The sequence below is a fragment of the Gekko japonicus genome, unplaced genomic scaffold (genome assembly GCF_001447785.1).
Source record: "Gekko japonicus isolate JY-2015 unplaced genomic scaffold, Gekko_japonicus_V1.1 scaffold88, whole genome shotgun sequence".
Lineage (NCBI taxonomy): Eukaryota > Metazoa > Chordata > Lepidosauria > Squamata > Gekkonidae > Gekko > Gekko japonicus.
In genome coordinates this window covers 861038-889030 of record NW_015160209.1, presented here as the reverse complement: position 1 = coordinate 889030, position 27993 = coordinate 861038, and the positions used below count along the sequence as shown (strand labels likewise).

The 27993-nt window shown below is 41.7% G+C and overlaps 1 protein-coding gene across 1 annotated transcript in view; it reads left to right on the top strand.

Annotated features, from left to right (window-relative positions):
• PREX2 (phosphatidylinositol-3,4,5-trisphosphate-dependent Rac exchange factor 2) overlaps positions 1-27993 on the top strand; it is a 221094-nt gene that overhangs the window by 137941 nt on the left and 55160 nt on the right. The window contains exons 23-29 of the mRNA XM_015408888.1: positions 4790-4951; positions 10046-10268; positions 11375-11582; positions 16372-16551; positions 19003-19097; positions 23699-23781; positions 26063-26175. Coding sequence (XP_015264374.1) covers positions 4790-4951; positions 10046-10268; positions 11375-11582; positions 16372-16551; positions 19003-19097; positions 23699-23781; positions 26063-26175 — 1064 coding nt within the window. The remainder of the gene's footprint in view (positions 1-4789; positions 4952-10045; positions 10269-11374; positions 11583-16371; positions 16552-19002; positions 19098-23698; positions 23782-26062; positions 26176-27993) is intronic.

Below are 27993 nucleotides of genomic sequence, written 5' to 3'. Positions count from 1 at the left end.
AACCAACCCTACACACTTCTGATGTGTCCAGGAAGAAGTGTCCAGGTAACTTGCCTCTGTCACTAAAACAACATATTTTAGCTACCAATCAATAGGATTATAATACTTTCATTTTAAGTATTTGTTTGTAATTGGCCTGGTTATGTATCATCATCCACTTAGGAAAAACTAAAGCCAAGGCATAGTGATTGATTAAACTTTTAAACTTCTGAATTTAAAACAACAAATGCCAAAGAGATAAAACACCCAATAACCTCCTTCCCTGTGCTTTCCCCCTCTAAACTAGTCTTTGTAAGGTAATTTTGGGGTGGTGTACAATCTCTAAATTGTACTGAAGAGTAAAATCTGATATGAAATTTGTACAAGGTGGATCGAGAATTTAGCAATAGAGCACTAAACCATATGGGAGTAAAGAGGCATGTTTTTTCGTCTGGTAGATCAAATCCAGATCGCTTTGCAGCGTGTCTGCCGTTAAACCTGTCATTGGAGCCAATGCTTCACTTAATATTTCCTTCAGATTCTCGTCTTGCTGTTCAGGAACACCTTGAAATCTCAGAACATACGCTGCTTTTTCCATTTGTAGTCTTAAAATTTGGTCTTTATCAGAGGATCTTTGTATTTCCATCACCTCCAGTCTTTGATTAGTCTCTTTTATTTTGGCTTCAACCTTTTTCACTGATTTTACAGTCTCTGTTTTTAAGTTCGTCTCTTTAAGCTGTTTTTGGATCTCATCCAACTTCTTGTTGAGGTTAGTCATCTGCTCCAGCAGAGGGTGCAATGCAGTAGCCAACATGTTCGTAAAGTCAATATTTACTTTAGTAGCCGGATGTGTTGATCTTGTAGTTCCAGGAGAGTGTCTCAGTCTCGTTGTCATTTTTTCTGCCCGCCCAGTCATTTGTTTATATTTCAAGGAAAGTTTTCGAAAGTCAGCAAACGTTGCTTCAAAAGCTCGCTTTGGTTAGATTTGTACTTTGCCTGATTCAATCGATCATCACCATTTCTCCTAGCCCCTCTTGCTAAAAGAGTTCGCTTAAAAATGTATGGGGGGGGGAGAGGTGTGAGCTAGCTTCCTCCCCCTCTGTCGATGCCGTTTGGGGCTTCAGATATACGCTTTGCCAAATAACCAGTCAAAAAGGAATTAGCACTCATGCTTCATTCCACTCCTGCTGCAGAGGTAGGGAGAGCTTTATTTTCGTTGGATCACTTGTTCACTCGCCCGGTGTACATCTCTTGATGCCATGATGACACCGCAGTGATGGGACCTATCGGAGCTCAGAGGTGCCTCAATCCCTTGGCCACAGCCTCGGGAGAGGCAACCTCCTGCACCCCAGGCTGGGAGATAGTGGCAAGATTCTCTAAAAGACCAACAGGAGACGTGGTGCTCAAGGCCACAAATGGGACTACCTTAACAACCAAAGAGATCAAGAGATCAACCAAAGAGATCAAGAGATCGAAGAAAAAAGCAGCACACATGGGTCAGGAGATTTGGAATCAAAAGCAAGTAATAACCCAGAAGAAGACTCTGAATCAGAATTAGGGGTGGTATCCCCAAAAGTCCTGAAAGTCAAATGGAAATGTGAAAAAAAGAAAAATAAAGGGAAGAAACAGATTTAATAGAATTGTATAAGCCTAAAAGTCTTATTGTTTGAGATGTATTTACTTGATACAATTATATATTTACCAGTCTGTAATAGAAGCAGTAGAAATTAGCTATATTCCAAAAACTATCTCTTTATAGAGAGAGCTTTAGCTAAATATGCATCTAATCATTATATATGATCCTTGTATCTTATTTTAGGTTAGTGTTAGTGTTTGTAGTGTTTTGGTAGTGTTTGTAGTGAGAATATAGTGTTTGTAGTGAGAATATAGTAGCATGTTTTCCCCCCTGCCTGCAACAGCCATACTTTCAGGCTATATCACCTGCATTGATCTTTTTAGTGCAGTATGGGCTCTTCAGCATAAGAGAAAGAGATTGTGTAACTTGTCATTGTGATTCACATGGAACCAGGATGTCTAACATAGGCAATGGCTTCCATATAGAATTAGTTTGTAGAGCTTCCTGGACAAAGATGAAGTGGACAGAACATTTGTTAGCACGACTGTTTGGCAGTGTGGCTGAAGCTAATGGAATCACTCCGAAGCCCTCACTTGAGTCCTATTTTAATTTTGTGTTCAAAGTCATTTTTTCCAATGCATCTACACAGGAGGAAAAACAGCTGTTTTAGAGTATCCATTTGGGGTTAAATGAATATTCATGATTTTTGTTTTATTAAAAAAAAATGTGTCACCAAACAGGCTCCAACATCATCTGGTGTTAGGCCTGAATGTGGCTTGTCAGCCATGCTCACATATTCCCTCCCTCTTTTGTTCACACATTGAATGCAACTGAAAGCTTTCTGGTTTGGGAAGCCTTGAATTAAACTAATATGACATGATCCCTGATTGTAGGTGCTTGGGCAAATTGGAGTTTGTCTCCTCCCGATGAGCTGGAAATGCAGTCCCAGCACCTAGGGGAGAGGAGAGGGCAGTGAAGTTGAAGGAACCCCTTTTTGACACCCCCCAATAAACACAATCACTCTCAATGTTTTGGAATAAAATTGGCCACAACTTTTATTGGTTAATGCAGTAAGAAGCCTTGGCATGGCTAGGTGGCATGGCCCCTTTCCCCCTGGTGGCCCTCCCCCCCACTTCAGGCCCCATCATAGGCTGTCCTGGGAGACGGCAGGCTGGATTTTCACACCTCTGCAGCCATCTGGCCTCCCAGCTGCCCATGTGGCCCATCCTGTGTTGCAGGATGAGGCCAGTGATGCCGTCATTGTCCCCACTGGCTCTTCCCACTCATGCAGGAATGCAGATGGGACCCGTGGGTGATTCAAAGCCCCAGCTTCTAAAGTCATGCTGTAACAGCAAAATGTTGCTAAAATATACTACTTTGAAATAAATGAACGTTGTGTAGGAGATCTGGTATTGTTAACTACGTTGTTTACAGCTATAGTCAAATACAGCAACTCTGAAGAAATGTTTTGCCTTATTAATTAAATCTGAGGAACACTAAACCTTTAAGAATAATTGGAACTATTTAGTTAATATCCTGATTCAGTTGGAAAACTTAAAACAAATCTGGTTATAATTAAATGAACTATATCACTGTTTTCTTCCATTTTAGGCTGTCTGTGGTTAGATCTGTGCAAAAATTATCTTTTCCTATAAAGTGCTCTGCATAGTTTTTAAAAATAAATTACCATCAGAATATTTCACATAGGATGAATTAATTTAAATCCAATAAATAAAACATATTTTCCATTATAAATCCAGTCTTTTGATATTTGATTCTATGTAAGGTTTTTTGCTGGAAAACTGAAAAGTGAGTTCAAATATTTTTATATTCATTTCTGGTTCTTGTGATTAGTTTCAAAAGGTTTTGGCAGAAGCTTTTAAGGAAGCAAAGTAAAAAAGGGATTTTTTGGTGTGACTTTTCATTCTGAATTGATAGGCATTGATATAGCTTTTTTGTAATATTCATGATATCTTAAGTGATAGCAGTCTTCTTTTTGATACGTAAATAGAACTTCTGCTTGCTTTTCCACCACATACTTTCAGTAACTTCATAGTTGGTATCATATTAAGTTAAAATAACTACACTTGGTTAATACAGTTGCTTTCCTTCCTTAATTTGACTGTACACATGATAGGGTAATAAACCTGGCATTTACTTGTAGATTTAAAGGGACCACATTGCAGAATTGTGCTGTGGCTTGGAGAAGGTATTTAAAGGGACCACATCCCCTTAAACGCTTTTCTCCCTCCATTGGAAACAATGGAGGATGGGGGCACCTTCTTCTGGAGTGCATAGAGTTGGACCCCCTGGTCCAATCTTTTTGAGATTCGGGGAGGGGGTTATAGAGAGGTGCCAGCAGCTATGCTGCAAATGTGGTGCTTCTACCTTAAAAAGCCCCCCCCCCCGAGCCACAGATACCTCCAGAATGTTTCTCCATTATAGCCTAAGGGTCCCGCGAACTATAATGGTCCCCATAGGGTATAATGGAGCCATAAAATGTCAGCAGTCTTGAATATTTTCCCAATCCCATACCAATATTGGGATCCGAGAATATTGGGAAATACTGATATTATTTGGGTTCAATATACCCAGATCTGAAAAATACCACTTTTTGTGCACATCCCTGATATAGACATGTCAGTATTTTCTCATTTTAACAGGTTCATGATTAACTGTATATTTTTCCCTTAGTAAAACTATCCAGTGGTGTGCATTAATAATATTATTATTTCAGTTTCTATCATAAATTAGGGCTAGTACATTAAACAGACTCTGTGTTAATTCTGTTTTTGTAGCATACTTCCTTGATATTTCCTGCTTTATAGAACAGTCAATTTCAAAACATTGCAGTTTTTAAAAAGCTTGTACTGCACAGGAACAATAAAAGCTAGATTTCTGCTTTACTTTTATTTCATTATTATTTTCATGTTCTTCATTAACATTTTAGTAAACATTGCTTTATCATTACTTCATAACATACATGTGTGGACATAACACTTTTCTTGCAGAAAATGAATTTATTTTTAAAAAGTTAATCTGCTTCATATGTTCTGTATATTTGCACATGCTGCCATAAATTGGAAAGGGATGATTAGTAGGGGAAAAAAATCATCTCCACAGAAACAGCCTTTTTATTTATATTTGATGGATACTCGAATTTTTAGAATGTTCATACTGATAATAATCTTTTTAACATATTGACATAATATATAACTGTTGTCTGATTTCCAGATTCTTGAAGCACTAGCAAAAAGTGATGAGCAATTTGTGCAAAACTGTAATAGCCTAAATAGTTTAAATGAAGTAATCCCAACTGATCTTCAAAGTCAATTCAGTACAATCTGCAGTGAGAAAATTGAGCATATCTGCAGACGAATCACTAGCTATAAAAAGGTAAGGATAATCAATTTTCCCGATGAAAGAATAAAAATTTATTGTTTAAATTTCTGTTTATTTGTTGTAGTACCATGAAACAGATAACAGAAAATACTTGAGTCATCTATATACCTCCATTGCTATGGTTTTGCCAGAAGGGGCATCTCTTGTACCAGGTGACCTCTGCTCCATATGTTTATCCAATTCCCTCTTGAAGCCATCCATGCTTGTAGCTGCCACCACCTCCTGTGGCAGTGAATTTATGCTTTTCTAACACATGCAAAAAAATGAAATTGAAGCAACAATTTTCAGGTTGAAATAGGAGTGATAAGAAATTCAAAATCACTCACGTTTGGCTCTCAACCTCTATCTTTGTAGAAACAATTGATAAAAGAGACAAACAGGTTTATTTAAATATATATTTTAGCTGTGTTTGATCAGCAACTGTATTGGTAGCTAGTTTCCCTTTCTTTTTTCCTTCTCTGCATACATTCCCTCCATGTTGGCTGGTTCATTAGGAAACTTATGGTACAGGAGTAGACATTCTGTCAATCAAAGGAAGCATCCAACAATTGTATTTAGTCCATAGGATGGCCTGGTAGTTGTCAGTAACTGATCCCTAGTTCTTCTGTGTTTACTTTCATTTCACAGAAATGATGCTTCCGCTTATGAAGAGCTACAGAACAGCTACATACATTTGTTCAGGGCTATCTTGGGGCAGGAACGCACAGGAATGGAGCTGGCTTTAGAGTTGGCCACGCCCACTACAGCCAAAACCTCTGTGTGCGTGGCTACAGAGGGAAGGCCTGGAGAGTGACCCCCCCGGTGACTCCGAGGCGATTGGGCCGGGGGCGGCCCTGGAAGGATTGGGGAGGCAGTTACATGCCTCCCCATGCCTTCCCTGGCCTGTCCAAGTTCCGGCTTGCCTGGGCTCCCTGCAGCCGCGGGGTGCATGGACAAGCCAAGGGAAGGCATGGGGTGTGGCCTAATATGCTAATGGGCCATGCTGTCAGGGGGGTGGCCTAATATGCTAATGAGTTCCTGCTGGGCTTTTTCTACAAAAAAGCCCTGCATTTGTTAGATGAAATGACTCAAACGGTTCTCATTGACCAAATACATATTTTTAGCAATTCACGCATTTAAAGCATCTCTTAGTTAAGTTTGACAAAAGTATACATCAGTTCATTTTAAAAAGAAAGATGGGTATTTTAAACTATTCTGTCAGAAATTCTACATAGCTTTTCATACATTTCCTGCCTGCTATCGAGCTGAATTTGATGTGCAGTGTCCAGGACAAGAATAGCAAGAGCATATTGGGTCAAGAGGAAGTACATTGGCACAACCACATAGGAGAAGGAATACATAATCACTGTACCTGACATTATCTTCTTATAAGCCCCCACAGTAATTAAAATTCTCAGATAAGAACATTTCAGAATCCATAATTGTGATGCAGATTTGTCATTTCAAAATGTTTATTGTTCCTGATGGCTGTTAGTAACATGTTCTACTCCAAGAATAGCTGTGCTTTTCTTTTAGGAAGGTAAATGTAACCATAGTAACAAAAGTGCTTGAGAATGCCATAGCTGCGCTGTTAGTTAAACTGTGAAAGTTTGAGACCTATAAATAGAAACCTAGAGGCTTCCTGCAGTTTTTATTAACATATTATTTATAACATAAATAAGTACAGTAGTACTCATGCTCTTCTAATGAAAAAAAAAGATCTGAGTTTATTGTTTGATTAAATTGTAACAAGCATTTTGGACTCCATGAGACAGGATATGAGAGTACTGAAACGTGGAATATATACTGAAATGTCTTTAGTGTCATCCTTGTTCCACATGTTTGATGTTCCACATCAACTTGTTCCATATCAACTAGTGATGTGGATGAAACCTATCATTACCCAGTTTGATGGATATCAGAAACCTTGGTTAAACTGTATTTTTTAGGTTAAGTGTTCCTTGGGGTACTGCTTTGTTTGGCATCAAAGGACGGAAGTAACTAATTTCCATTGCCATGGCAGCATGATGATCATGGGAGGTGTGTGGGAACGCTTATGGTTCTGCAGGGCCTGCAAGACGGAGCTCTTCCACCAGGCTTTCAATTAGGAACCGCCCTCACCACTTTCAGCAACACCTGTGGTTATGGGCCAGCCCCAGCTTTGAGATCGAGCCATGCCATCGTGTGATGCCAGAAGATCACTTAGTCAGAAAGTGATCATATAGCACGCCATCTCAATTAATGATGGAATGATTATTATTACTAGCACTTTATTATTACCTGATTGTTTTAAAATGTTTAAATGTTTTATGTGGATTTTATGGTACCTGGTACCGACTATGTAAGCCGCCCTTAGCCTGTTCATGGGGAGGGTGGGATATAAATGGAATAAATAAATAAATGAATAAAATAAAATGGTTGAATGGGGGACATTTGAAAACTCAGTTAAGCATCTGTTAGGAGCACAATGGGGTTTCCAAATTTTGGAGTTTAGCTCATAAATAAATGAACTCTTTTTTCTGGGTTTTTTTTAAAAAAATGTCATGTAATATGAGCTAAATTTCAAACTTTTTTTTTAAAAAAACTTGTAATTGGCTTTAAATTTATGGTGAATATTTTATTGATTTATTTGGGAAAGTGTTTCTAAAAGAACTCATGCAGTAGAAAAAAGCAAGAGTCCCTGCCACAATTCTTGTTAGTCTTTAATGCTACAGACAGACTAACATGGCTACCCATCTGGATCTAAGAGAACTGTTGTTCAACTTAGCTCAAGTTTCCACAGGCATTTTTCGAACCTGGACTGTGTGTGTGTCTATGTATATATGCCTGGAAGTCATGGTTGACTTTTGGTGACCCGTACTGGGGCCTGGTCATTTCAGAGACATGGCTTACTATTGACTGCTTTTGCATCCCAACCCTGGTATTCCTTGGAGGTCTCCCTTCCAAGTACTTGCCAGGGTCAGCCCTGCTTAGGTTCCAAAATTTGATGAGATTGGGCCTGCCTGGGCTATCAAGGTCAGGGTATTCTTTCATACTAATTTTTGATGGGCTGGTGAGCTCTTCTTCATTGTAGGCCTTAACCAGTGATTGATGAACACCCCTTAGGTCACTGTAAATGACCATGACTAATGAAAATAAAGTTTTTTCCCTGATCCATTTCACATTTCCTGTGACTTTATTGAGAATGTGGTGGGGTATGAATGCCTGTTCTTGTCCGTCCCCCCCGCCAGAACACCAAAATCTATGAGACTTCCTTTCTTTCAAAATTAAATTGGTGGCAACAGTAGTGTCTGTGACCAATGTCATTTTTTGAGGACTCCATTCTTCCTTTGTGTGTGGAATATGGTAACAGTAGTGTTGCAGTTACCAGACATCTTGAAAAGTATGGTTTTCCAGAGTGCCTGAGAATTCCTTAGGGATGCCAGGCACCCTGGAAAGTGCATGTTCCACTGCTCCTTTTATCTGGGACACTGCTGAGTGTGCTCATGTCAGTGTTGCACAATTACAGGAATTCCACATTTGTCATTTTGATGGGAGTCCTCTCGCCCTCTGCTGGCGGTTTCTGTCATCACTTCCAGTCACGCCAGAGGTAATTTCATCACAGTGCCAATGACATCACTGTGTCACCTGAGAGCACCTCCCACTGGTGAGCCTTCCAGTGATTGCCACTCTGGTGCTGGCAAACCTATGCAGGGACAAGGGATACTTAGGGCAGATATTTTATGTGTCCTGGGAAACTTCCTATCCCAAGACAGTATGCTGGTGTGCTCACTTAATTTTCTGAGACTTCAGTGAAATAACTCTCCGTTTGCATGAAAGCTGAAAATTATGGAGTAATAACACATTTCAGCAATATAATAAAGATATGTGAGAAAGAGGGTTTTTTCTCTTTCCAACATAAGTTACTCCAATTTATTATGCCCAGCCCAAAGGATGATCAAATGAAGAGCCAGTTTGGACTTGACTCCATCCAGAATAGTGAAAGGAAATGTATGGGTGACAGGCATATCCATTATTTACATTTTCCCCATAATATCTGGCAAGGGAAGCTGTGTACCTGTCATGTGATGAGATAAATGAGCTACTAGTGTGGGTAGAAGTCATTTTTCTCACTATAGGCGAGAAGCACAAATTGCCTCTACAGATATAACATGAATCTGCAGAAATACAGATACCTAAATTATCCATGCATCCATAATTACTGGTTCTATGTAATGCTCAAAGCTTCCTTTAACTCACCATAGAAGTAAAAAAACTTACGAGGAGTGGAGCTCCTCATAGTTAGTGCCAATAAAGAGATGATGTTAAGGTGATGTGTAGAAATATAAGAATCGTGGAAGCTGAGAATTTTGGGGGGGGGGCACTCTCACTTTTGTAATGCAAGGAACTGAGTGCTTAACAAGAAGCAAAAAATCCTTTCATTTTTAGTACTGTCATGATCTGGGCTGTGCCACCAGAGGCCTACTAGGCCCAGGGAGCCTTGCTAGCAGTAGGTGAGGCTGAGCCTACAACTCCCAGAACCCCTTGAGAGGTTTTGGAGCCAAAATTGACCAATAGGAAAAGAGGAGGGCTTGGAATAAAAGATCTGGAGCAGCAGGAAAAGCTGTTCTTCCCAGAGGGCAGAGCCAGAAGGAAGGCTGCAGGGAAGAAACCCTCATCCTGAGGGAAGGGTGAGTAGTCTAAGGCCTCTGCAGATAGTGAGCTAGGGACAGTATATTTAGATGCGTTAGGGCATTTGATTTCTTTTCTTTTCAACCACTTACTGTTATACTGCACCTTGTTTGTTTGACCTCCTATAAAAGAAACCTTTTCCTTGTTGTACTCTGCCTGGTCCTCATGCCTGTTATTTGGCCAAAAGGGAGGTCTGAAGGTCTTGGGACGGTGCTCTGGGCCTTCTCAAGGGATCCTAAATCCAGAATGGTGGCAGCATCAGGTGACACCCCACCTGAGCCGTGACAAGTACCAAGTACAATTATACTAACAAAAAGAAACTTTCTTCCATCTGAAAAATATATTAGTGAACCTAAATTTGTATAATTAAAAAAACCCATATAACTCAGTTTGTAAGTTTTGATTATATTAAGCTTCCCTTTATTTCCTCATCTGCAGTTTTCACGAGTTTTAAAAAACAGAGCTTGGCCTACCTTTAAGCAAGCTAAATCAAAGATCTCACCATTGCACAGCAGTGATTTTTGTCCAACGAATTGCCACATTAACGTGATGGAAGTTTCATACCCTAAAACCTCAACGTCAGTTGGTAGTGCTTTTGGTGTTCAGTTAGACAGCAGAAAACATTTTTCGTATGAAAAAGAAAACAAACATAGTGACCAAGGTAAGCTTCAAGATACGCTCTTATATCCATCTATTAGTATGCTAGTTAATAACTTTCCATCCCACTCTAATGTGATGAAGAAGTGGATCCCAGGAAGGAATAACTGGGCCAAAAAACAGATTTAGGTCCCACCTCCATTATTTTTTTCCCTGCATAACTGAAAAGCTATCACACCTTTCTTTGAGGGGAAAGAAGCATCTCATCTGATGATAGCATTGTTGTAAGGGCAATACTGTCTTCCTGTTCTTACCCTGACAGTAGGCATCATGGTCTAGGAAATCTTCAAGGACAGCCATCTTTTCACATTCACAACCCCATGTATCTCCTGTGCTGAATTTATGTCGAGTGTTGATATTCAAGTCAATAATGTTTGAAGAAGGGGAATGTTTTTTTCCCCCAATGACCCTTAAGTAAGGGAATGTTAAGCTTTCATGGCCATTTGTTTCACCTGTCTACAGCTGCTTTCCACTGTATTTTTCCTGCTTATGGCTGTTTTCTCTGTTTAGTCAAGTAGTGATGCTTTTGTAAATGTGATGATATCATGATTATATGGTGACTTCACTGAAGGTAAAGGAAGGCTATTCAAAATGATAACAAATCATTCCTGAACAGGCAAAGCATTTAATCAGCTTTTGAAGAGATTACCCCAGCCCATGCCTAAAAGAGGGATGAACAGCACCAGTTTTTAAGCCTGATAAAAATGTTCTTGAAAGTCACTTTCACAATAGCAGGCATTTTGTCATTGTCTATTAGCAACCTTGAGTCTCTGGAAGCTTTTGACAAGAACTGTGTATGATTTTTTAAATTCTTGATTGCTTATTCAGACTTATTACAATGTCTCACCTTGTTAAGTAATGGAAGAATTGTCTCAATAGCAGGCAGACTACTTTATTTGCAAAAATAAAAACCCTAGCCACCCTTGATTTTCTGTACATGCTTGGATTTTCAATTCCAAATGGCACATGTACCAAACATAATTTTTGTAAAATTTAGAATGTTTATTCATTTGATTTATGACTTTCATTTTACCACCTTTGATTTTCAAATGGTGGAGCTATACCCTGCAATATATTTTATGCATTTTATTTTATTTTGATCATGTCCAGGTAAACTGAGTCCCATGGTTTATATACAACATACAATTACTACAATGGCAGCTCCATCAGGACATTCCTTAGGTCAACAGGAAGGCCATGGTTTGAGATATCTGTTAACAGAAGAGGATCTGGAAACACAAGATGTCTATCAGAAATTGTTGTGCAAATTGCAAGCTGCACTGAAAGAGGTGGAAAATTGTGTTTCTCAAATAGATTAGTAAGTAACCCCATGAAACATACTCTTAAGGCCTTTGGATGTTAACGTACTCACTTACTGTAAGAGGAAGCTTTCCTTGTGTTGTAACATAGTCCCTGTGCAGTTTGGTGTAGTGGTTAAGAGCAGCAACTTCTAATCTGGAGAACCAGGTTTGATTCCCCACTCCTCCACTTGCAGCCAGCTGGTCAGTTCTGTTCTGTCAAGAGTAGTTCTCTCAGAACTCTGTCAGCCTCTTTTCTCCAGAGTCGGGGACAAAGGGTGGCACTAGGGGAGCAGGAGTCCCGAAGACACCAGCTTGAATGTGGTGTGCCTCAGGGGGCGGTGGTCTCCCCGATGTTGTTTTATGTGCCCCCTTGCCCAGATTGTCCGGAGGTATGGGCTTGGGTGTCATCAATAAGCAGATGACACCCAGCTCTATCTGATGTTGGGTGGCCGGTCGGACTCCAGCCCAGAAGATCTGAACTGGGCTTTGCAAGCCGTGGCTGGGTGGCTCAGACTGAGTCGGCTGAAACTGAACCCAGCGAAGATGGAGGTCCTGTGCCTGAGTCGGGGTGGTTTGGGGTTGGGGATCCCTCTGCTGACCTTCGGTGAGGCGCCTTTGGTACCAGCGCTGGAGGTTAGGAGTTTGGGAGTGCTTTTGGATTCCTCCCTAACTATGGAGGCCCAGGTAGCAGCCACTGCCAGGTCTGCCTTTTACCATCTTAGGGTGATTCGGCAGTTGGTTCCCTACCTCAACGACCTGGCTACAGTGATCCATGCGACGGTCACCTTGAGATTAGACTACTGTAATGCTCTCTACATGGGGCTGCCTTTGTCACAAATCTGGAAGCTGCAGCTAGGGCAGAATGCTGCGGCCAGGCTGTTGGTGGGTCTCCCGAGATGGGAGCACATCTGGTCTGTGCTGAAAGCGCTGCACTGGCTGCCAATATTGTACCGGGTTCACTTCAAAGTGCTGGTTCTTACCTTTAAAGCTCTATATGGCCAGGGTCTGACATACCTGAGGGACCGCCTTTCCCCACATATACCCCAAAGAGCACTACGGTCCGGGGCACAACATCGCTTAGTGATCCCAGGCCCTAGGGAGGCCCGGCTTGTTGCAACCAGGGCCAGGGCCTATTCAGTGGCGGCTCCTACCTGGTGGAATGAGCTCCCGGAGGAGATCAGGGTCCTGCGAAACCTTGTACAGTTCCATAGGGCCTGTAAGACGGAGCTCTTCCACCAGGCTTTCGACTAGGAGCCACCACTACCACCACCAGCAACAAACCCGGCTGATAACTGGGAACGGAGCGGCCCTATGATGATCGCACTTCAGTGCCGTGACGGATCGGTACCGTTGTACTGGGATGGAGGCAACATCTACTCGATACCATCTTGTTTAAATTTAAGAGTAACAGCATTGAACAATTTATGTAATGTTTGGTTATTTATTCTATTTTATCCAGTTTTAATTGGATTTATGTATTGGCACTTGGTGCCCCATTTGTTAGCCACCCTGAGCCCATTTGTGGGGAGGGCGGGGTAGAAATTTAAATAAATAAATAAATAAACAAGCAAAACTCCTAAGAGGTGTTAACTGATGACCGCTGCCACATGCTTATCCAACAGGAAGCCTGGGTCCAGCAGTGCTCCCAAGCTGTTACCTTGCTCCTTTGTGATACTCTTCACAAGTTCCAGTCTGTTATTTCCGAAAATTATGTTTTTCTTATACAACTTTATGGGCTCTAGAAACAAAATTTTTAAAAAGCCGAATTAAATACAATGTTTTTGGTATAAAACAACCAACAATTGAACGGTGAAGCAAATAAACTAAATAAAACCATTGTGATTTAGACATGCTATTAAAATATAGCAGACTAAATTAGTTAAACAAGCCCATGTAAAAGTGCTGTTTTTTGGGGGGGGGGGAGTCATATGGTACAAGATAGGCAACTGTACTCTTTCCTGGCCAAGATACTAGTTTGGCAGTTATGGTGCAATCAGGTAAAGCAAAAGATAGGATAAAATTGTAGGTTGAGATTTAGTTTTCACTTAACCATTGTGGTTTTAGAATACTCCTTAAAGGGGAAAAGCAATTTCCTTAGCAGTGAAACAAGCATGGAGTAAAACATATAATAAAGATTTCAGGAGAGCTAAGAGTTTGTGACAGGAGTGTTCTCTTCAGGCTTCATAGAGTGGCATAATGAAATATGTAGTAAAAAGTGAAATACTAAAACTTGTACTACTGAAAAAAGTTCGACTTTAAATAAATTCAAAGACAAAGGTTTCTCAAAATTCCGCACAGGAATAAATGTTTTATGTCAATGCAGTTGTTCTTAAGGACAGTAGTGATGAAAACATAGTGTGTATACCTGCTCTGAAATGGCATGAAAACTGCTTATGTACATTTTGTTTTTTATGAATTATAGTGTTAACTTCAAAGCCTTTGTAAATTTTTTTGAACTGCAGCAGAAACATAAACCTAAAATATGTGTAACCACGGGATAAACCAGGAAAAAATATATTATAAACTATACAAAATCATCATGCCTTTTGATAAATACTTTCGTTTTGTAGGCTCACTTAATATTGCAGAACAGCTGTCACTGTTGCGGCTTTTCTGTTCCTTAGTGTGTGTGATGAAAACTTCCAGTAACATTTTCCTATTTTTTTCATGCACAATTGAATATACTATAATCAAGAATAAATACTGTGAGTCATAAACTGCAAATGTTAACAGTACACAATGGAATCTTACATTAAGTGTTCATATAAAATTCTTGTTGGCAAACAAAGTGATCTAATGGGAGAATCTATGAACAGTACACAGATTTATTTCTGAAATTGAATATTCATTTTAAAACCTGGAATCACCAATCTTTTTATTCCTATTCCTTGTGGACTTTGTGTGGACTTTTTATTGTTCTGGAAGAAAGCAGGGGAGGTTTATTAGAAAGAGGACACACAGGTGTTTATTTTTAAATTTTGGAACAGGACTAATAGGAAAGATGAGGGTGAGGTTTCTCTCTCTCTCTCTCCCCCCCCTCCCAAGTTCACACATGGTGGTAGGCCATAGGGTTGCCAGCTCCAGGTTGGGAAACACCTGGAGATTTTGGCAGTGGAGCCTGCGGATGGTGGGAAGGGAGGGACTTGAATGGGCTATAATGCCATAGAGTCTACCTTCCAAAGTGGCCATTTTCTCCAGATGAACTGTTCTCTGTTGCCTGGAGATCAGTTGTAATCCCAGGAGATCTCCAACAACCACCTGGAGGTTGGCACCCTAACATAGGATGACAGGAGGGGATTGCCAACTGGTAGGTAGGTAATACAGAGGGTCACAGTGTTAGGAAGATATGGTAAAGTATATGACACTGTGTATAATATATGTATGCTTAAGGTAGATCTATTTTGTGCTTTTTATTTTTTCCCTTTTTAAATTTTTTTTATACTGTTATATAAATACTGGTGTCAAGTGTTACCAAACATAGCTTTCACCTAAACAATACATCAAAGTACAGGTTTACGCTATGTACAAACATTCAAACAGCACCTTGTCAGTTTCACAACCACTAGTCCAGTCACTAGTCCCATGGGACTCTAGTAATATACCCATATCAAATACAATCTTTTTCAAGGACAGTGATGTACATACAGGACATAAAGTGCAATAAATTCTCTTTGTGAGTATAAAACTCTTAAAATAGCAGCATATTTTCTAGGGTCCCATCGGAACCCTTGCGGCAAACATAGTAACCTATCTAGGAGAAAATATCTCTCGAGTTCTATCAGGCAGGTAGCGCCTGGAGATCTCCTGGAATTATAACAGATCTCCAGACTACAAAGAGCACTTCCTCTGGATGAAATGGCAGCTTTAGAGGGTGGAGTATATGGAGTCAAATCTCTTTTGAGCTTCCTCCAAAGGTCTGCCCTCTGCAAGCTCCACCCAAAATCTTCAAGAATTTTCTAAGCTAGGGTTGGCAACCATACATGGCAGTGACCCATTCAGGATTCTACATCATCTTACATCTTGTTTTAAGAGTTCTTCATCTGTATCTCCCTCATTCACATAAGTGATCTGTCACCTGCAGGGAAACTATACAGGCATGCAAACAAAGGTTGTAGGCCTGTTGCTCAGAACAATGTCTGCATTTTTGGTGCATTTATTATTTATTTATTATTTGTATTTATATCCCGCCCATCCCACGGATGGGCTCAGGGCAGGTAACATCATTATAAGTACAATTACAGTTTAAAACACAATATAAACATTAAAACAATGGGTACAGCTTAAAAACAGATGTCAGCTGGCTATAAAAAATTCTGGCCCAATGGTACAGGTGAAATAAAAGCCAGTTGTCAGTAGTCAGTAGGTAGACGGATAACAGTAACCTCAGGGAGGTCATATGTGGGCGCCTGTTGCCTCAACTAAAGGTCTGGTGGAACAGCTCCATCTTGCAGGCCCTGTGGAATTGAAGAAGGTCCCACAGGGCCCTGGCATCAGTAGGGAGTATGTGCCACCAGGCTGGGGCCAGGACAGATAAAACTCTGGCCCTGGTCAAGGCAAGACGGATGTCCCTCAGGTCAGGGAGCACCAGGAGATGTTGATATTTAGAGCGTAATGCTCTTCGAGTCATATATGGGAAGAGGCAGTCCCTTAGATATGTTGGTCCCAGGCCGTATAAGGCATAACATTCAAGATTCAGTACATGGAATTTCTTTGTAAGTAGCCCCAAGTATTAATATTGGTAGTATGTACCATCTTTGTAGACTGCTTTTGAAAGTAAAAATAACATAGTTGAATATTATATTTCAGCCTTCTCTCTTCAATAACGTGTTCTCCAAAATCACAACGTAAAATGCACGAGTCCTTACCACCAACAGACAGTGATAATGAAAAAGGAGAACGAAATGGTAAAAAGGTGTGCTTCAGTGTAGCTGGTGATGAGCAGGAAGATTCTGGTCATGACACTATTAGCAACCGGGATTCATATAGGTAATTATGTCTTATCTCCATCAATAGTAAAATGCATGAATTGTGCATTCCTGTCAGACCCCTGGAGAAATCAGTTCCCAACAACAGTCATTCAAAAGAATATAAAGTTTGTTGAGACATTGATAGGCTCCTGTGGCGTCCACTATTTGGGAGGACTGGTTTTCCCTTTAAATGTGCTCTTTTCTTTATTAAACTGGGTAGATTCGGCTGCCACCAGGAATTTAAGGATTTCCAAACCTCCTCTCTGTTCCTCTTTCTGGTAAAGTAACCCAGGGTCTAGGCTTTTCAGGGATCTATATGGTCCTGAGGAACGATTGGATTCAATTCTGGGATAACTTAAATAAAAGATGATTTATTGAACTAAGAACAAAATATGAGGTTGGTTATTCTGTAACTGTTTAGGATAAAGGGACTTGTAAATATGTTGTTCAAATGTATCACACACACACACTTTTTTCCCTTTACTTTTGTTTGTTTGACACTCAGTTACAACATTAACAGGATTCACTCTTTCCTTTAGAGTCAGCCACTCAGGCTAAGGACTCCTGTCTTTGAGATCTCACACAGAACTATAATAACCCTCACTGACTGAACACCAACTGAACAATTCCAACTGACTTTCATAACTCCTTCATAACTGACACTCTCATTCACCCACACAGATTCACTTCAAAAACCCCTCCCACACTCTGTCATCCATCAATCACAGCACATTTGTCTCTCTCAGTCACTCTGCTCTGCTATCACTGTACCTCAACCAAACACTTAAAGGCACACACACACAAGGAATCATTACAGATCCAGACTCTAGACCTTCTGTGTTAGAACTAGGGGAAAGCGCACAAAACAAGCAATTATACCTAAATCAGGCAGGACCCTAAAGGCCTGGGGCCAATCACACCTAAGCATGAAGCCCGCCGAAATAATGGCTCATAGTTCTCAGGGGAAAGAAGACACCAGACTCCACTGGGTCTCAAGGTTACTTGCCTAGGCTGACTAAGATAAGAGTAACATGTAAAGGTAAAGGTAGAGGTCCCCTTGCTCGAAAGCCAGTCGAATCCGACTCTAGGGTTGCGGTGCTCATCTCCGTTTCAAAGCCGAAGAGCCAGCGCTGTCCGAAGACGTTTCCGTGGTCATGTGGCCGGCAGGACTAAACACCAAGGCGCACGGAACGCTGTTACCTTCCCACCGAAGTGGTCCCTATTTATCTACTTGCAATTTCTTGCTTTCGAACTGCTAGGTTGGCAGGAGCTGGAACTAGAGACAGGAGCTCACCCTGTCTTGCGGCACCCGGGTCTTGAACCGCTGAACTACTGACCTTCCACAGCCTGCAGTTCAGCGTCTTAACCACTTGAGCCACCGCAGCTCCTAAGAGTAACATAGAAGAGGCTAAAAGTGAAAGTAGACATTCCTCGCACTCCCCTCCATCCCTATGGCAACGAAGTTGACATTCTGCAACCCCGAAGACCCCTACCCTGCTGGGTTAAGAGGGTATTTTTTGTGGAAGGCACGCATGAGCTGAAGGGCATTAACATTACCTCAGTGCACCCATTAATTCTGGGAGGGGTCAAAATCTTTCCATTTGATCAGGTAATACAGGCGACCATGTTTAAGTCTAGAGTCCAGGATTTGTTCAACCTCTTGGTGCAGTTCACCATTGACAATCAGAGGTGGAGGTGTTGCTGGTCATGGTTTCCATTTGTTTGGACCTGGATCCCTTTTCAACAAGCCAAAACGGAACACGGGGTGAATATGTTTAAGTGTCTTAGGCAAATCGAGTTCAACTGCCACCTTGTTTATCACTCGGGTCACTTTGAAGGGTCCCACATATTTCCACCCCAACTTCCTTCCTGGTTGGAGTCCCCTTAAATTCTCTGTAGATAGGTACACAGTTACCAGGTTGTAAGTTCTACTTGGAGGCTTGCCCCTTGTCTGCTTGATTTTTGTAATCCTCTTTGGCTTTGTCTAAAGTCTTTTGAATGGTAGACCACTGGTCTTCTAACCCTTGCCACCAGGCGTGAAGGTCCCCATTCCCTGGCTCAGGTGAAGCCACCGTAGGGAGGGCCTCGTATCCATGTACAACCTTGAAAGGGGACAATCTGGTGGACATTGCCGTCCTTCCCCATGGCAATGAAGTTGACAATTCCATCTTTAGTGCACATAAATATGTACTTTTAGTTCAAGTATGCTTTTTGCTATACTCATCAATCATTTAATTTCAGCAGAGAACTCTCTTTGTGACATTATTTTATTTAGTTTTTTCCACCATTTCTTTATGGGAAGGTGAATAAAAGTTACTTTGTGGTTTGTTTAATGGCACAAAGAGCTTTGGCAAAATATTACATAGATATGCCTGGGTATGAAATGAAAATAAAAGGATATGAGAAACCTCTATTAATGTAAATATTCTGAAAAAGATTTATATTTGTGTGCTTTCTTTTCCCTATTCAGTGATTGTAATAGCAACAGGAATTCCATTGCTTCTTTTACCAGTATTTGCAGTAGCCAATGCAGTTCTTACTTTCACAGTGATGAAATGGATTCAGGTAATTCTTATTTCCCCACCCAATTTTTTTCAGAACAAAAGGTAATTTTAGGCCCCGGCCACACATGCCGGAAAACGCAGGGGGGAGGCGTGCCTATTTGTGCCGTCGCATTCTGATGCGCCATTATGCGATCAGACGTGATGGTGGCTTTGCAAAGAGGATGACGGGGAGAAAGCCGCGCACCAGCGCAATCACTCCCAGAGAGTCCGCATGCAGCCCTTGGCATACCATTTGCCAGTAGGTCATCCCAGGTACTTTTTAAATGTGCATCTTCAGTGGGACGCCACGGATTCGCCACGGGTGCGCTACGCCTCCCAGATGTTCCGGTATGATCGCGCCCGGAAAATCCGTGGGACACTCGTGCCTTCAGCGCAGCAAATGCTCCGTGTGAATGGAGCCTTAAATAATTTTTCTTAAGGGGAAGTATTTGTCACCTATCATAAGAACTGATAGTATGGCTTACTAACTGACTTGCTTCTGTAGCCTTGCCACAAATTGCAAGTTCAAAATTATGGCATACAAATCTCCTCCTCCAGGATTCTCTAAGCCTTCAAGGCTCGAGGAGGCTGATTTTTCCTCCTTTTTTCTTTAACTGGACCCATCTACTCTCAGTGTCCGGTCCCTCCTGGGGTATAGTTAGTCCTCATCAGGCTGGTTTTCTCAGGATTGGTTTTTGGTTAATTTATGCTCCTATTTTTCTGCCTGCTTGGGAAGTACCCTATGCAAGTAGAAACCACTACCTTTCTTATCTGTGGATTATCTGATTACTAGCAGTAAAGCCCGTTGTGAAAGCAATACAACGGTATCTAGAAAGAGGCTCTGGGGCAGTGCTCTGGCTTTGGGCAAACAGTGTCAATTTGCTGTGGTGACCTCAGCAGGGTATAATGACAGAGTCCACTGTTTTCTCCAGAGGAACTGATCTCTGCTACCTGTGAGTAATCTGTAGCCCTCACCTGGAGATTTGCAACAATTGTTACCCAGAACGAAATGGCTGGTTTGGAGGGTGGAGTCTATGGCATTCTACCTGTCTGAGGTCCCACCCCTCTGCAGATCCCACCCTCTCCAGGCTCCACCCCTCAAATCCCCAAAAATTTGTCAGCATGTAGTTGGCAACCCCATCTCCTTCCCAGCTAGCCATCAACCTACCATTATCTGCCCCTTTGACTTCAGCGGCCTTCTGCCCTCCCTTCTGCAGAGCAGTTGTAATACTGAGTGCTCTCCAGCCCTCACCTGGAGATTGGCAACAATGGTTCCCTATGTGGGACTGACTGGTTTGGAGGGTGGAGTCTATGGCAGTGTACCTGTCTGAGGTCCCACCCCTCCTCAAACCTCACCCTCTTCAGGCTCCATCCCTCAAATCTCCAGGAATTTCCCATCTGGAGTTGGCAACCCTATCAGGATTGGCCCCAATGTGTTTTCTCCCAAAGGCCAAAGTAGGTGACAGGACCAAGCTTAGTTGCCTACCAACAGGCACTGAGGGGAATGTAGGGTTGCCAGCTCTAAGGAGGGAAATACCTGGAGGTTTTGGGGGTGGATTCTGTAGAGGGCAGCATGGGGGGTGGTGGAAGGACTCAGCAGGTATAATGTCATAGGGTCTACCCTCCAAAGCAGCCATTTTCTCCAGGGGAAACTGATCTCTGTCATCTGGAAATCAATTGTAGCAGTGGGAGATCTCCAGGTCCCACCTGGAGATTGGCAACCCTAGGGGAAAGTCAGCTGCACAGCAGGGGGTTGAAGAGAATGGTTTGATGGCTGCTGGGCCAAGATTGGCAACAATAGTTCCCCAGGAGCAAATAGCTGGGTTGGAGGGTGGAGTCTATGGCACTGTAACCTGTCTGAGGTCCCCATCTCCCCAGGCAGCTTTTAAAACATGATCCTGGGACCTACACACCACCAGACATTCCAACTGCCTTGCGGGGGGGGAGTTTTAGGTGTGGAATGGAGTGAAGTCCAATCAGCTTCCATATGCAAAAGACCTTGAAGGTTCCATATGCAACTGACATTCCAACTGCCTTGCGGGGAGGGGGGTGAGTTTGAGGTGTGGAATGCAGTGAAGTCCAATCAGCTTCCATATGCAAAAGACCTTGAAACACTGGGCGGGACTGCACAAAGCAGCCAGTCAACCCAGCCAGCGTCTTCTGACTGACAGTTCAAGCGTCCATACACTAAAGGAGTGCATTTTAGAACTTTGGCACCCACTACTCAATTATATATAAGGAAAGATATGTTAAAACATTTTAAAGAGAGAAATGTACCAAAGTAAACTGATTAAACTATAGGCAAATCATACCAGCAAATTTAGGTGGTGGGATATCCAGTTGACTGGCTCAAATTCAAAACTCTTCTATACCACACAATATGGCATTTGCATTTCTTTACATAAAAATATACCCTATCTTTGTGTGGTTTGAGGAGTCTTCTTGAGCTCATTTAGCTCACTCATAATGCTGCTCACTACCTACCACCCTATTAAAATCTCACCAGTTATTGCTTATGCCAATTCTTTTTTGCAGTCTTAAGGGCTAGTTGCTTCTGAGATTTGCAGGAAGGTAAAGACAGAAGGCTGCACCCCATACTAATGCCTGCATTTATGCAGCTGCAATCAGAGGATACACACAGACCTGGTTAGAGATCACTTGGAAGATTCAGGTGTGATCAGCAAAGATGTGAATGGATTTCAAATTCTGGTCTATCTTGGTGTTGGGGCAGTCATATGGATTTGTACAATTTTAGTTTGGATCCCATGCAACACACACACACACACAGCCTCTGCCTAGGGAGCAGCTGACATCATTCTCCTCTCCCAACTGAAAATTCCAACTGCCTTGGGGGGGGGTGAGTTTGAGGTGTGGAATGGAGTGTAGTCCAATCAGCTTCCATATGTAAATGACCTTGGAACACTGGCCGGGACTGCACAAAGCAGCCAATGAACCCAGCCAGTGTCTTCCGAGTGGCAGTTTTTTCAGCCTAACACTAAAGGGGCCAATTTTAGAACTTTGGCACCCACTATTCTTTTATTATAAGGGAGAGATGCTGGTTTCAAAGGGGTTAGCCAATTTGCTATTAGATAGAGCAACTGAAAGAATCACCATCATTTCCCTCAACGCTCCACTTCATATGGAGAAAGAATAAAAGTCTGTGCTGCCAGCATAAAGTGCTTGACTAAGGAATTCATGCAAAATTCAGTCCTGTCTATTGTGCTGTTTACTGCTGGGCTCTGGTGCCTGTTGTTTTGCAGGGTGATTGTGTGAGCATACAAGTGTGAAATGTGATTGATTTGTATGAGTGAGAAAGCCCTGGTTTCTGTTCCATCCAGCCATGATGCAGGGACTGAGGAGCTTTATATACATTTTGGGGGTGGGGGTGGGGAATGAGTTAGTTAGTTGGTTGTTATGGAGAATCCAGGTGGTGTTCCCTGAGCTAGCACCACCAATGTAGTTTTTTTTTGTAGGGAAATCATGTTTTTCTTTTATGTACTGGATTTACCACTTTGAATTTCATGAAAGAATAATCATTCAGCTGTGCAGCTTGTAATGTTTCTGAGTGCTGTGTACTGCAACAATGGTTGCAGTAGTATTATGAGCAGCTGTTGAATGGTGCTTTTTAACACCTGGAAGTAGTATCTTGCCATTTCAGAAGAGTGTTTCTCTACTTTCTGCCCACCCCATCATTTCACAGTATGCCTTGCACTGCAGGGACACATAGCAGTGCCAGTATCTTCTTGCCACAACTAGTTTTTTTTAAAGTATTGAGAAGTAGTATATTATTACTTTACTAATGTTTTGAGAATCTGTATGGGCAAAACTTGGGATGAAATTGCAGTTCCAGTAAATTTTGAAAATAAAGGAAGCTGTGTTGAACGTGGATGATTTTTAAAGCTTTTAGAATCCTTTTCCAGGAAACACCAGAAATTAGGTCCTATTACCTTTGTGAGAGCAAGACCATATAAATGAGGGTGCATTGGGACACATTGGGCTAAATCCAGCAACCCCTCAGTGCTTTATCCTGCTTCCAGCAACTGTCCTTTTTGACTATAGGAAATTTTATTTCCAGAGTTGTGGGAGGGACCCCTGTGGAGTAAGAGTCACGTGGGTCAGGAGGCTGTGGGGAAAGGGACTAAATTATTCTTCCTGCACCTTCTGTCAGCGGAGCTTCACTCACAGCAGAGGAGGAATGAAGACTTGCCCATTTCCCCCTCCCACTGCAGCCTCCTGACCTGGCAGCAATCCTTGTACTGGATCTGACCCATTATGCCTTCTTTCCTCTTCTTTGTAAAGCACCTTCTGTCAGTAGAAGCCTGCTGGGAGAAAAGTGAGGAGTGGTGATTTCACCTGATTCTCTCTTTGCTGCAGAATCCTATAGAGGGTGGCATTTTGTCCATGGTCAGTGATTTTTCAGGGGTAGGGGAAGTTCTGCTTCCATGAGAAGTTTATTGAATCCTATGCCAGGAGAACTATTCTACAAAATTACCTTAAAATCCATGTAGTAATGTGTCTGCATAGCACTCTTCCTGTGTAATTTCCATCAAATCTAGTCCATATACATAGTTTGAATAGCCCATTAAAGCCAGTAATGTTGTCAACTATTATTATAACCTCCAGGTGATGAACTTCCATTAAGTATTCGCATCTCTCATGATAAGCAAGACAAACTCCATGGTTGTTTGGAACATCTGTTTAGTCAGGTAGGGGATTTTATTTTCTGTTGCTTCCTGAATCAGGCCTATTCAGATTAAGTGATCCCACAGGCACAGGATGTTATGCATTTCTACTTTTGTATACTGTGTTTGCAAAAAACACCATTGTTCAGCTTTGGGACTTCTGTGCTCACCCCTGACCTTGAGTATTTGGTTGCCCATTCAGTGTTTATTTACTAATCAGTAAGATCAGTTAATTATTTTGCATTTAAAAATTGAGCACACTATTTCTTTCTGCATCTTACAGTCCATTATGTTTTTAATCAGTAATCAGAACTAGAGTTTGGGGATAGGAGCTTTGGGGACAAAATGGGCTCCTATCTAGTTCATCAAAGCTTATGCTAGGATAAAGATTTGGTCATCTTTAAAATGTTTACATCCCCTGTTTACTTCTGCTGCAACAGACAAAGCGTAACTACTTCTCTAGAATACTGTAATAACAAGGGAGTCAGCAGAGACTGAGAACACAACACTTGGAAAACGTAGATTTTCCAGTCCTATTTATATGTGTTTGCTCTAACACATGACCACCTCCAGAACTGAATCTCTGTATAGCTGAGGATGCCCTCCCCTTAAGGCCTTGTCGACTTACTTTCAGCAAGCTCAGGCAATTCATCCAAAACAAAAGTCTTGATATCCTCTCACTACTGCACAAATGCCTGCCACACCCAAAATCACACACATGGAACTAGCAGGAAAGCTGGCTCTGTGTCCGTTGCTAGGGCTGCTGAGGAAGGTAGTCTTTAGAGTTGCCAGATCTGGGTTGGAAAATTCCTGGAGATTTTAGGGTGGAGCTGGGGAGGGTGGGGTTTAGGGAGGGGAGGGACCTCAGTGGGGTATCATGCCATACAGCACGCTTCCAAACCATTTCTTCCAAGGTGCACCTTCCAGAGCAGCGATTTTCTCTGTCATCTGGAGCTCAGCTGCAATTTTGGGAGATCTCTAGGCCCCACCGGGTGCTTGGCAATCCTAGTAGTAGGGTTGGGAACCGCCAGGTGGCACTCCCAGTATTACAAGGGAGGAATTGATCTAAAAGGCACCTGATACCATAAATCAGGCATAGTTCTCTAGAGAACTGAACCGTTCACACATAATGAAGGATAGGGTTGTCAGCTCTGGGTTGGGAAATACCTGGAGATTTTCAGGGTGGAGTCTGTGGAAGGCAGGGCTTGGGGAGTGGAGGGACTTCAATGGGGTATAATGCCATAGAGTCCACCTTCCAAAGTGGCCATTTTCTCTGTTGCTTGGAGATCAGTTGTAATCCCAGAAGATCTCCAGCTACCACCTGGAGGTTGGCACCCTAACAGAGGATGACAGGTCAGAGGTTGAAACCTCTCTCATTCAGTGGTGAACGAATAATCAAAAGTGCATTAACATAAGGTAAACAACATACTAATTAAAGAAGAGGTGTTCTGAAAGTAAAGGATTATGGTACATGTTAAGAAAAGTATATTAAAGTTTCTAAAAAGTGGGTCCTGTTGTGTTGTTATAAAGAGAGGAAGGGGAAGGTATTGGCTTTCTTTCACTTCTGAATTCAGCCCCAGTGCTTGTAATAAATAACAATCACTTTTCTCATCAGAGTCAGTTCTTATTTCAGTAGGAATTACTCCCAGGTAAATCAGGTGCTGGCTGCAGTCTTAGACACAAGAGAACTGTCTCTGGGTTTGCCTTAAAAACAAACTAAAAAACAGAAATTTGGGCTAGGCTGGAGCTGCCAGAGTAGTCCAAACCAACAGTGGAGTAATCTGCCATAGAAGGGGGGTCCTGGGCAGCTCTTCCCTTCCAGGGTAGGGTCACCTCTCACAGCTCTTCCCCTTGGCTGGCCTCTTTTTCTCTTCTTGCACTCTGTTTCTTTGTGGATGCCATTCCTGGCTACCATGACTGATCGCCCCTTTGTCCTTCCCACCAGTCCACTCTTGGAATGCAGAGTGAATGCATTTATATACAAGGAACAAATATATTTATGCCAATTTATATTTAAGCAATAAATTACATGATTTTCTTTGGCATGAATTTTAAGTTTATGATAATTATTTGAATCCCCCTCCCCCATTAACTCAAATGCTATGCCTTTGCTTTTCACTTTCTCAGGGTTGCTTATTCAAAATTACCACGGGTAGTATTTTTGAGACTCAGTCTAACGAATGCCTTGATTTTTCTTTCCTTGTCTATGTCTGACATATATTATTTTTGAACATTTTCAAGTTAATGTTAAATTATGATTCCTTCCCCCAAACATTAACTAATTAGCTACTTTTGAACCACACAGGTAGACTCAATTATTAATCTTCTGAAAGGACCAGCTGTAGCGAGAGCTTTTGAGCAGACAAAGTTCTTCACTCCTAGTCGAAGCTTACAAGGTATTATTAAAGTAGAAACAAGGCATTAATGCCATTATTAGCACAGCATTTTAATGCTACAGGACGAAAATATTAGCATGTGTATTAAAAGGGATGTGAATCCAGAGTTTGTATGAGTATATTTTGCAGAATATGTGTATTTTTACAAAGGAAATTGTCTTACTTGTGCTGGCTTCTTTTATGTAGCAACCCATGCAGAAAGGATCTTGGGGGAAACATTTTCTTACTGTGCAAGGGTATTGCCTCTGAAGAAGATTTTTTAAATTTTAAATGCATTGGGCATTTCTTATTATTAGAATAAACCTCACTACATATTGAGCTTGCTTCTTGTTCCTCCTCCTCCTGTCCCCTTTCCATCTTTACTAGTGTAGGTTACAGCAGCGCTGGTAAATAGGCACTCATTTGGTCACCTGTGATAAGTAAAATTTGGTTCCATGTAACAAGTCAGGAGCAATTTTGAATTGAAAGATTGTCCTTTTAAAACAGTCTGTGTGCTGCTAATGATTAATATAGGTATGTCTGGGCAGGAGGGCCAGTTAAAATTCTTCATTTTTTTAGTGGCCTAGTAACTTTTCTGGAATTATTTGCAAGGTTGTTTATGTTTTTATGAGATATCGGCCCCTGCCACACGGCAGGGGAAAAGCCCTTTAAAGCGCGGCTTTTAAAAGCCGCGCCAACGTTGATCCGGCTCGGCGGGATCCCACGGATCCCCCGGCCGAGCCGCCTTTTCTCCCCGGCGCGATCAAACGCCGGAGAGAAAAGACGACTCTAACCGGGAGCCGGCCGATCTGCGCATGTCGGAGCATGCGCAGTTCGGCTCCGGCCCGGGGTTGAGCCGGCGCAAGGGAGCGCCGGCGATCAGACGCCCGGGAAGAGGCGCCTCATCCGTTTGAACCACCGAGGTAGGTGGTTCAGTTTGAGGCGGTTCTTCCCGGGTTTGGGCCAGTTTGGAGGCGGAAGCAGAACGCTTCCCAGATGTTGTGGTGTGATCGCGCTGCTTTGATCTGCCTCCAAACTGTCCCGTTCCCGGGCCAAATCGCCTCGTGTGAACGGGGCCATCCAAGAGATTCTTTTTCTGTAGTGTTGGATATTGTCATGTTGAGTGGTAACAATAAAGCTTGTAAGCCATACTTAAAATGTGAATCATTGCATTTTATGAATCTGAGTAAATAAGGTGGGATGCATCTGAAGTAGCTCTTTAGATAAATATTTTAATAACTAAATAAAAATACAAGAGTACTTATTCCCTATTAATTTGACTACACCCCCTCCCCCTGATTAAGGTAATATTATCAAGCTGAAGGCTCACCTTTAAATGTAAAAAGTACTGATGTCATGGAGTAACAGTAAGTGGCAATAAAGAATGCTTTCGTCTAGAGTTTCTAAGCAAAAACCAAATAAACACTGCTTAATTATTAACCAATAATGGTGTAACTAATAACGAAAATGAATAAACTGTTTGAATGTATAAAATCTGTCTATGAACTAGTTATATGAAAATATTAATTTACAGCATTAATGAAATGACCACAACAAAATGACAACACTATTCAAAATTAATACAGTGCTAATTCCAATGAGACAAATACAAACGTCCATATAATAGGAATTCAAAGGTGATATGCACAATTAATTACCCAAAGTTCTTAATGGTTGAGGCTATGCTAGAAAGTTTCAGGAACCTCAAATGCTGCTGATTGTTCCAGTGAAGTCCACTTCCCAGTGAGCTAATGAGAAGCCTAGGTCTGCTCCCGTTTCATTTATTCATTTTCTTTTTTTGTTACACCATTATTGGTTAGTAATTACACAGTGTTTATTTGGTCTTTGTTTAGATTATACA